Below are 10,663 nucleotides of genomic sequence, written 5' to 3'. Positions count from 1 at the left end.
GGGCCTGGGGCCTAGCACCTATCGGATGCTCCCTAACTAATCCTTTGGACCAGTGGATGGATGGATGGATGGATGATGGATGGATGGATGATGGATGGGTGGATGATGGATGGATGGATGGAGTGTGAGGGGAAGAGGATGTTCTGGGGCGCAGCCTGGTTCTGGTCTTTGTGCAATGGGAGGCGGAGGTCTGGGGGAGCGTGCACGACCCCGGGAGGGAGGAGTAGGTGTCAGTGGGAATGATGGGGGAGCCCGCGCGCGTGGGCACTCATCTCGGGAGCTGGAGCCGGCAGAGGGCGCTCCAGGCTCGCCGGACACCTGAGCTCCGGCCCCTGCGGCGGCGCCACGGGTGGGGTGGGGGGACCTTCGGGAGGGCAGCCCCCAGGGATGCCCCCCACGCCACCCCCCGCAGCCAGACCCCCACCAACCCCGCGCCTACTGGGCAGCGCAACACCCCCCCCATGCGGCCGGGCCGGGGTCCAGCCGCCAGGCCTCGCGCTCCCGCGGACAGCCCCCTGCCGCCGCGCCTGGCCGCGGGAGTGGGGGGAGGGGGGTGTGGACACGGGGCACGTGGCTCGGGGTCCGGGCGGAGCGCCCCCCTCCCCCTCCTTCCCCGGAGGCGGCCCGTCCCCGCGGCGGCCGCGGCCGTGGGGGCCGAGAGCGGGAGGGCGGGGCGCGCGGGCGGCGCGGGGAGGGGGTCGCGCGGGGGCGGGCCGCGGGCCGGGCGGGGTCGGCGGGCTTCCGGGCGGCGGCGGCGGCGGCGGGCGCGGCGCGATGTGCGAGCGGGCGGCGCGCCTGTGCAGGGCCGGCGCGCACAGGCTGCTCCGGGAGCCGCCGCCGCAGGGCCGGGCGCTGGGCGGGCTGCTGCGCTGGGTGGGCGCCAGGATGGGCGAGCCCCGGGCGCCGCTGGCCCCCGACGCCCCCGCCGCCCCTTCCGCGGACCCCGGCCCCGGCCCCGCCTCGCCGCGCGGGGGCACCGCCGTCATCCTGGACGTGAGTACGCGCTGGCCGGGACCCCGAGTCCCCTCCTCTCTCGGGGGTGACACCGACGCCGCCCTCCCGGGTCCCCGCCCCGACCCGCGTCCTCTCCTCCCTGCGCAGACGACCCCGACCCATCCCCCTCTGCGCCCCAGAGCGCGAGCCCCCAGCCCGTCACGTCCCGGCGGGGGTCTGTCCCCGAACCAGGACGACCTCTCCTTCCACCAACCTCCCTTCACTTCTCGGGACCCCCACCTTCCCGGAGCCGGGACTCTGGAGCCCGTCGCCCCGGCCACTGCCCCCCTACTTCTGTGCTGGCCAAACCGTCATCTTTTCCCCAGCCCCGCGCCTCGCTCTTTACTCTCATCCCCTCCTGAGACCGGAGCCCCCTCTTCCTCTCCACCCCGGATCGCTACTTTTCTGAGAGACAACCCCCACCCCCACCCCCGGGCTTTAGGCTTGAGGTGCCCGCTTTCTCGTCCTGGCTTTAGACTCTGAGCCCTGTATTCCCCTTTCGCTCCGACACAGCCTCTTTAAAAGTGAAGCCCCCTCCCCAGCTGTCTTCCCCTCCCCTTTCAGTGGAGCCTAACCCCCCCCATCCTCGGTGATCCCGGACCGCCTGGGCTCCCCCCAGCCACCCCCACTGCACTCCTAGGCTCCTCTGTCCCCCATTCCCTTCCCACCCTCCTTCTACTCACCGCCCCCCGTCCCCTCTGGGACTCAAAGCTCCACTTCACCCCCCCCCCACGCACTCCCCCGGGTGGGAGATTCTACAGGGTGGATGGCCGCCCCGTGGAAGACTTCTTCATTCTGGGGTTCCCGCCCCCCAGTGAGAGCACGGGTGGTGGGACGTGCATGTCCCAGTGAGGGTCCTTTTGTGGTGGGGGTGGCCGCAGGATGGGGTGCTTCACGTGTGTGTGGTGGCTTTCTGGGAGTGTTGTGTGTGTGTACTGCACGGCCCTATGAGTGGGGGGACCGTGGGTCTCCTCTCTTCTGGAACCCGTAGTTGACTCTGGGTGGAGAGGGCTGGGTAGGGAAGGGGAGCTGTGCTCTGAGTGCTTGTGGTTCCAGTGCCCCCAAACACACACACACAGCCCGACACACACTTACACAGCTAGACCCCCCTCCCTCTCCCCCTCTCTCCCTCTCCCCCTCCCTCCCTCTCTCTCTCCTCTCAACCCCAGCGGAGTTCACGCTGAAAGCCCAGGGCCACAGTGGCCGGAGACGCAAGCCTGCCCTCGCAGGGAAGCCTGCGCCGACCCCTCCTGATTCTCTCTGACAGTCGGGAGGTGGGCTTCGAGTCCTCATGCTGGCCATGTGTGGGCTCTGAGTCTGCATTTCCTCCTCTGTGAAATGGGGTGATGAGCGGGCGTCGGGGCTCACAGGCTGGTGCAGACTCCTCGAGCCGCATCCCTGTGGTCCTGTCATTCCCTTGTTTAACCCCCCGGGCCCAGAGCAGGCACCTGAGGGTGGGACCCCGGCCTCAGGAACCTCACAGTCAGGAGCAGGGGTGTGGGGCGCCCAGGCTGGGGCTTTGAGGAGGGCCTGGAGTGGTCCCATAACTGCCTCCCTTTCTGCTCCAGCCACAGTGGGTTCCGCCTGGTGCCCTGGACTCGGGGTTCAGCTGAGGGAGGGGGGTGATGTTCCAGAAGCCCTCCCTGAGCTGCTGCTTCAGTCTGTCCCAGCCCCAGGGGCCTGATAATGGATGCCCGCCCCATTGGTGGAAGGATGGGGGGCATCCTCCCTTGGCACCAAGGCAAGGACCAAAGATGGGGTGGTCATGGGGGGGCCCTCCCCCTCCTCAATCAATCAGCATGGCTTACCTGGTCCCAAAAATAACAAGAGAAGGAGTTATCTGGTCTCACCTGAGGCTTGGAGGGGGCGGGGGGGGCGTGCCCTGCCTCCACCCCCTCCTGATGCAGCCAGAACTTTGCATCTGCAGCTGGTTCCGTGGCTGCCTACTTCCACCCACTCCCCCACCCCCAAAATAATCCAGCCCTGCCCGTGGCTGGTCCACTCGCCAGGTCTCGAGGTTCTGTTAGCAGACCCCTTCCTTCAGACTTAACCCAACCTCCCTGGAGAAAACCGGGGCTCCCCAGGGGTTCTTGGAGGGGTGCAATGGTGTAAGGCGTGTGGCTGCGCCCATGGGACACAATTCTGAGTGTGCGACTGAGCACAGGACAGTGGGTGAAGCCACGTGGACCGATAGCTCTGGAAGTCCACCCGCAAGCGTGTGGATGGGTGTGAGCGTGTCCACGCGCGTGTGCGTGTGTGTCGGCGTGGCCGTGGGCAGGCTGGCGGCACAGAAGGGAGTGGGTGGCTGCTTCCGCGCGGGCGGCTGGGGCGGTCTCCACCTGAAACGTCCCTTCCCCGCCCCTGGATCCCAGCCGGGGTCTCCTCGCTGGGGAGGGGGTGAGGCTCAGCTTCCCCAGGCCCGCGGGGGACGAGTGGGGTCTCAGTACCGGTCAGAACCGCTGGAGGGCGCCTGCCCGGCTCGGCCCAGGCTGACTCGACCTCTCTTCTCTGCAGATTTTCCGCCGAGCAGACAAAAATGGTGAGTTTCCCTCCCCCACCGTCCCTGAATGAGGACTTGGTTCTCTGTCCAGATGCTTCAGGGAAAGGGGTCAGGTGTAGAGACATGGACTACCTCGAACCTAAAGGTTAAGAATGCAGGACTCTGAAGTCTGAAGGCTGGATCCTGGCTCTGCACCTCAGTTTCCCCATGTGTACAGTGGGACTCCCACAGTGCCTACTTAGTAGGGATGCCATGAGGATTCCACAAGTGAGTTGATGTCTACGATGCCAAGATGTCTTGGCCATAGTACGTGCTTGGTGTACGTTAACCCTTATGCAGCTGGGCTGAACCAGAACAGCCCAGGCGGGGGCCCAGAGACCCTTTAGGAAGCCCCCAGTCTCACTCGAGGCCATTCACAAGCCCTGCACACATCCTTCTCATAGCAACCTGCTGCAGTCAGTGCTGTTCTGTCACCTCCGTAGTGGCCCAGAGAGGTTAGGTGACTTGCCCAGGGTTGCCCAGCGACGTGAAGGCAGTCAAGGCTCCTCTGCAGACTCCCTGCACTTTTCCCCACGTCACACAGCCTCCTCAACAATGTGAGCAGCCCATTGCCGTGGCCAGTGAATTCATGACACTCCACTTCTCCTGACTTTTTGGAATGGCTCCACCCTGCACGAGGAAGGCTGGGGGCCTGAGTTTACACGGCCCCCGTGAGCCTCCCTGTAGCAACAGAGAGCAGCCGTACAGCTTTGTATAAATACCATGGTAATTATTCTGGGGCCCCAAGCCCTCTCTGTGGACTTTAACGGAGGCACCATCCCTCTCCAGGCCTCAGTTTCCCCATCTGTAGAGTGGGGTGATAACACCTACCCTGTCTGTTTCGCTGGGCTGTTGGGAAAATGCAGGGAGGAGGTGAGTGACAAACTTTTTTAAAAAGAGAAGCAGGCTATGCTCGGTAATTATTGTTTGTTCATTGAGAAAACACTGATTGAGAATCAAGGCCAGGGCTGGGGACAGAGTGGGAACAGATGACGTGGTACCTGTGCCAGGGGCCCTCAGGTCCCCAAAGCGTCAGGCCCCTGTCCCTCTCCCATGGGCTCCGGCCTGGGTCCCCAGCACCACCCTCCCTCCCTGACTCTGGGAGTTAGTGTTGACCTGCCCGCCATGGTGTTGGAGGGAGAACTTGAAGCTTCAGAGGACGAGGGCGGGGTGCACAGGTCTGAGCTGGAAGTCGGTGCCCAGGGGTCTCCATCTCTTGCCCCCATCCCTGGGTGTGATGGGGGCCCCCCTAGGCCTCTTGGGATAAGGACCATTGGCAGCAGTTCCATATGGAGGAAGGAGAGGGATTGGGGGGACTTCAGTGGCCCTTGAGCAGTGTTTGTGGCATCGTGCTCTGAACAGCGTTAGAGATCAGGGAAGGGGGTTAAGGGGCTTGGTCCCTGACGCCGACCTCTCTCTAGCATCTTCACTGTGCGGCCGGCCCGGGGCTCGTGGTCATCGCCGTGTGCTGGCCAGGCCCTCCAGCAGATTGTGGGGTCTTCACAGGAAGGAATTTGGGCTTGTCCCTGTCGTGGGCCTGATACCCAGCACGCAGTAGGTCCTCTGTAAATGTCTGTAGGCTTACGGGTAACGGATTTAGTCTTTGGTGAGAGCGCGGCTGTGTGCGTCACCGGGATGCAGCAGTGGGAGTTCGCCTGTGCGCTGCAGGAGTGTGCACGGCTGTGGTCTGAAGGGCTATGCCCCTATTCCTGTACCTACCGAAGGTGTGTGGAGCTGTGGGGGTGTGTGTGTCTTTCTGATCATGTGGCTGTGTAGGAACCTTTGCAGAGTTTGTGTGTGTGCGCGCGCGCGCTCGCCTGTGTGCATGGGTGAGTGGTGCCCTGGTCTTCCTTTAGGCACAAATGGGGTGTCATCCTCATCACCTGTTCCCCCATTAGAGGCTGTTTCTGCCCCCTGAGCATAGCTGCGGGGACCCTCGACTTTGCTTCTGCGGCCCCCAGGGGGGCCGAGCTCGCTCCTCCTCTTGGGACCTTCAGTCTTCCCCGCCACCACCGAGTGGCCGTAGGGGGTTGTCACCAGGGTTAATGTGGGTGTGTGAGGCCAGTCCAGGGGAGCTTCCCGGGCCGGTGAGAAGGACGTGGGGCCCTCCTCTGTCACAGGGACTGCCTGGGTTCAAGTCGTGGCTCAGCCACTCACCAGCTCTGCGACTCAGGCTGGTCACCAGACTCTCGGGGCCTCAGTTTCCCCATCTGTACGTGGGGATGATAATACTAGTACCCGCCTCCGGGGGCTGTCTCGACGATGGGGAGCGGAGCTCCCGGCGTGGTGGGCTCACTGTAAGGAATCAGGGAGCCCTGATATGGACTCATGAGGTTTGACTGCCTTGGAAAGTGGGCCTTGGTTGGTCAGCTCCGCCTGGTGTCCCACAGGGAGTTGACCGTTGGGGGAGGCTGCTGGCAGCCACTGAGCATCTGTCGTGCACCCAGATTTCAGTAGACCTTCTCGTTTGATCTTCACTCTGCTCCCACTGGGATAGGGAGCGTCACCTCATTTTTACAGATAACAGAGCCAGGCTGGGAGAGAGCAGATGAAAGACTGCAGACCCTCAGCTGGGGGCCGGTGCAGGCCGGTTCAGACAGCCCAGCACAGCCTGGAAACGTGGTGTGGGGGGGATGGGAATAAGGACAGAGGGACGGAGGGATGAGGGTGGGGGGAGAGGTACATAGAGGGAGAGCTGCACACAGCACACGCACACCGTTGTGTCCCCAGGAGCGAGATGCCTGGGGGTGGACGATGAGCCTGTGGGCTCAAACTAGGCCCTGGGTTCAGGGTTGGAGTGGAGGCCTTCGGGATTACAGGAGCACAGGCTGGGGGATGGCCCGTCCTGGTGGCTCCCAGGACAGAGATTTCTGCTCGGAGGAGCAGCTGGGGCCTGGCTCCCGAGGGGAGCCGAGCGTGAGGGGCCTGCCCGCCTGGGCTGTGGAACGTGGAAGCGTGGAGGCGTGTGGCGGCCGGCGGAGGGGGGAGTGCCAGACTGCGCCTCTCTCCAGGACGCGGACACTAGCAGGCTCCTGGCATTTGAAAGGTCACTGCGACAGAGGCTGAGCTCCTGCTAATTAGTGGAGACGCCACAAACAGCCCCACTCAGGGTCCTTGCCGGAGGTGGGGGTGCCAGGCCCCGCGTCTAATTGGGCAGAGGCTGGGCAGGAGAGGCCGCTTCCCTCATTAGCTGAGCCGGGTTCGTTAGGGCTGCGGTGGGATGTCCCAAGGGAAGGTCAGCGAGGAGGCTTTGTGCTCAGGAGGCCTGGCCGGCCTCTCTCTGCCTCTTCTCAGTGCAGACTGGATGGAGGTTCCCTGACAGGCAGGAGGAGAGGGAGGCAGGAGGAGATGGTCCAGACTTGGCCTCAGTTTTTCCATGGAGCCCTGTGGCTGGGGGTCTCCCCATAAGACCCTGCCCCAGGTTGGGTTGAGAGCATGGACTTGGGAGCCAGATGGCCTGGGTTCCAGCTCCAGCTGTGGGACCTGAGCAAGTCCCCTAACCGCTCTGTGCCTTGGTTTACCACTCTGTAAAATGGGGGCGATGGTGCTACCTATGCCGTGGGGTGTCATAAAGACTGAATAATGCAGCAAGAGCCCTGTGTGTCTGCCGTGACTCTGCACTGGGTTCCGTGTGTCACCAGTCCTGCCAAAGGAAACTTGGAAGGTCTCCTCTTTCACAGAAAGCAGAGAGCCCGCACGTCAAGTTGGCATATTTACAACTGGTCTCATGTGCTCTCATGGTTGGTGTCTGGGTCTTCTGTGTGTGTGTGTATGGGGGGGTTGTTTGGTTTTGGGGAGCACTCTTGTTTTTGAAAGTTACAAGTTCGTTCTCCCTCTGCGACACTGAAGCCTCAGCCGTGGGCACACGAGGACGTGGCCCCAGCCCCCTGCACACGCGCACACCTTCTCCCTCTCTCCCAGCCCCTGGTACTGTACGGCTTATGAGGCCAGAGGAGATGGGCGGTGGGCAGCCGTGGCAGGAGGGGAGACTCCCCTCTCTGAGCTGTCCTTCTGCCCCTCTTTGAGCCCCCACAGAGCCGCTGGGAGCAGATGGGAGCTCCAGAGCCTCAACAATGTCAGAGTGGCTTCCGCTCTGGGCCCAAGTAGGTCTGCCATGTGTGGTGGGGTAGGTTGTGCCCTGCACAAGAGCAACTACCCAGGGAATTGAGGGCCCCAGATCCAGCCGGCACTCGCTCCCAACCCACATGCCCTGCCACTGGCTGCGTGCCCCCTAGCCAGGAGGGGTGTCTCTTTCTCATCCATGCGGGCCGGCAGGGGCTTTGATTGCAGACTGGCTGGAAGTAATGAAAGGGGGTCTGCGTAGGGGGCTGGGGGCCTCAAAGCGTCCTGGGCTCGCCCTTCTCCCTGACCTCCTCTGCCCCCCGTGGACTCGGCTCCTCTAAGGAGGAGCAGGAACCATTCTGAGATCATGAAGGAGGGGGGGTGGTTGCAGGGGCGTGGAGACCAGCTGGCGAGAGTGTGCTCAGCAGGTGGGCCAGGCGGGAGGAGCTGAGGGTGGAAGCTTGGGGACTGCCGCTCCTGGAGACACTGGTTCTGCCGTGAGCCCCTCCCTCAGTGGCCTGTCTGCCCCACCCGTGAGAACTTCCCCAGCAGATGCTGGTGCCTGGGCGACTGCAAGTGGAGGGAGAAGAGGTGAGACAGAGGGAGGGAAAAGGGGGAACAGGTCGCCTGCACCTCTATGAGGGCCCCTTTCCAGAGCCCCGCCCCCTCCCCGTCCCAGAACCGCAGCCCCCCGCCCAGAGGAGGGCCGGGCACCTCCTGCCTGTGGTCTGGCATCTTCGCGGCTGCCTCTGTGGCACGGTGAGAACTCCGTGCCGACTGTTGGTGCTGGCCCATGTCGGACACACGAAGGTCCGGGCCTGAAGTGTGCCGTGTGGACGGGGCAGAGTGGAGAGGGGTCGTTCCCTCTGCAGGGTCAGGACCCGCGTGCCGGGGTGGAGATGATTTACGTGTGGGGAGACCATCTGGGCGTTTGGAAGCAAGAGAGTGGTCACCAGCCTGGCTTTGGACCTGCCTCTTCCGGGAGTGGTGCTCCCTTAACTCTACCTTGCTGCAGGCGGTCCGGGGAGTCACAGGAGCGAGCCCGCCTGACGGGGAGCGGATGCTGCCTAGTGAGCCCCAGCACACTGGCTGCCGCTGGTCGTCCTATTTGTGGGTTTGGGATTATCTGTAAATAGGCCTTGGCCTGTTGGTTTGGGAATTAGCTGGATGAGTCAGCGGTTCTCAGTGAACTGGAATTTACTAGTTAATTTGGGAATTAGCTGGGCGGGCAGGGATTATCTGACTGGAGTTGATCTGTGGGTCGGGAGTTGTCTGGATTTGGGGTGTCCTATCTCCTAGACACCAGCTGCTCCCCCTCCCTCCTCCCTTCCTTGCAGATGATGGGAAGTTGTCTCTGGAGGAATTCCAGCTCTTCTTTGCAGATGGCGTCCTCAATGAGAAGGAACTGGAGGATCTCTTCCACGCCATCGACTCTGACAACACCAAGTGAGCTGCGTCCTGGTTGCTGAGCAGGGGCGTCCAGCCGATCTGCGGAGGGGGCATCTCCCTTCTCAACCAGGGACCAGTGTCCATTTTCCACTCCCCTGGGGGGCCGGGAGACCTGAAAATCCCCAGACTCGATAACCCAAGAGTCAGATCCACTTGTCCCCACTGGCCCCCGGGGTGACATGGGGAGTGGAGATTGATCCTGCTCTGGCAGGTTGGTCTTTTCTGAGCAGGCATGGCTAAGCAGGAAGAGACCCTACATTTTGCAGAGTGTGCACTGGATAACGAAAGGGGACACTGGCCCTTCTGCTAACTCCATCCAGTCCTGACCCCGACACCTCGGGCTTGTTCCCAGTCTCAACAGTAACTCTGTGATGATCCTCACCGATCCCATCTTCAACCAGACTATAACCAAATACTCATCCTAACTCTGACCTTGACCCTGCTTCTAACTCCGCACCTTTCCTCCAACCTGATCATAACCCTAACCTGCATGTCAGAATCATCCAGAAACTCTGGACATCCAGCCCATCTCTGAATCAACAGCCCCAGCCTTAACTCCAGCCTCACCCTTTCCTTGGTCCCCAAGCAGGATGAGGCCCGAGCCCCTCTCCACCCCACACCTGGTCATCTTCCTCAGGCCCACCCAGGTGACGAGGGCCAGAGTTCCTGGGGGCTGCTGGGGCAGCTTTGCTAAGTTGGGGTCCCCTGAGACAGGCTAGAGGTGGTCTGGGCAAGGACCTGCCACCAGGCCCGTTTGCAAGGGACCCAGCACAGTGGTGGCCTGGGCCAGAGGTTGGGGCTGAGAGTGTCCTGGGAGGCGGGCGCTGGGGACCAGGGTGGGGCGGGTGGAGCGGGTGTCCTTCTCTGGGAGGCCAGTAGAAAGACAGCCTCCCCAGAGAAGGACTTTGTTTCTGGAGCCAGATGGAATTTCTGAGGGTTCCTGCAGCCCCCTGGGGAGCTTCGAAAGGGCTGAGACAGGTGCCCGCTGATTTATTCATTCTCATTCGGTGCCTTTTGTGTCAGGCCAGCTGGGGGGAGGGAGAAGGAGGTGCTGGTTTGAGAGTTTAACCAGTAGATTGTGTGTGGGGGGGGCAGGGCTGACTCACCAGGATAGAAGGTCAAAACTCTCAAGACCTTTAGGATTATTCTCCAACATTCCCTAGAGTGTGAGCTGTAATTGTTCGCTCCTTGGGTGCTAAGTAGGCTTTCTGCCCAAAACAGTTCACACAGACCAGAAAGATGGGTGAAATGCTAGTTCAACACAGGTAAACAGGCCTCCTCGCCACGGGACTCGTCAGAACCTTGAATGAGCTATGCGAATTGAAGGAACCTCCAGGGCAGAGCGTGCAAGGCCTCTGAGCCCAGATTTATTTGGCCACAGGAGCCTCTTCCCAGAAGCATCTTGTTGAACCTGGGTTCCCCCTCCTCTCTCACTGAGGGAACTGGGCCCTGAAAGGGAGGGTTACCAGAACCCACACAAATGCTCAGGTCCCTCTGCGCCAGCCCCCAGTGCACTCCACCCTTGCGTCTCTGTCCTGAGGCTGCTGCGTGCAGCTTCCCAGCATGGGTGGCTTTCTCGTGCTCAGCCTCCTCCGAGGAAGGACAGGATCCTTCTCCACG

At 62.3% G+C, this 10,663-nt stretch overlaps 1 protein-coding gene across 3 annotated transcripts in view; it reads left to right on the top strand.

Moving 5' to 3' along the window:
• The first annotated feature begins 774 nt into the window (after positions 1–774).
• Positions 775–10,663, top strand: part of NECAB2 (N-terminal EF-hand calcium binding protein 2) — a 30,021-nt gene continuing 20,132 nt past the window's right edge. For all 3 annotated transcript variants that reach the window (XM_087419875.1, XM_004437138.3, XM_087419876.1), the window contains exons 1-3: positions 775–993; positions 3,508–3,532; positions 8,932–9,040. In XM_087419875.1, coding sequence (XP_087276001.1) covers positions 775–993; positions 3,508–3,532; positions 8,932–9,040 — 353 coding nt within the window. The remainder of the gene's footprint in view (positions 994–3,507; positions 3,533–8,931; positions 9,041–10,663) is intronic.

The sequence above is a fragment of the Ceratotherium simum genome, chromosome 30 (genome assembly GCF_057802395.1).
Source record: "Ceratotherium simum simum isolate JZ-2026a chromosome 30, ASM5780239v1, whole genome shotgun sequence".
NCBI classification, from domain to species: domain Eukaryota; kingdom Metazoa; phylum Chordata; class Mammalia; order Perissodactyla; family Rhinocerotidae; genus Ceratotherium; species Ceratotherium simum.
The sequence above is the reverse complement of the archived record's forward strand: the minus strand, read 5'-3'. Positions and strand labels throughout refer to the sequence as shown.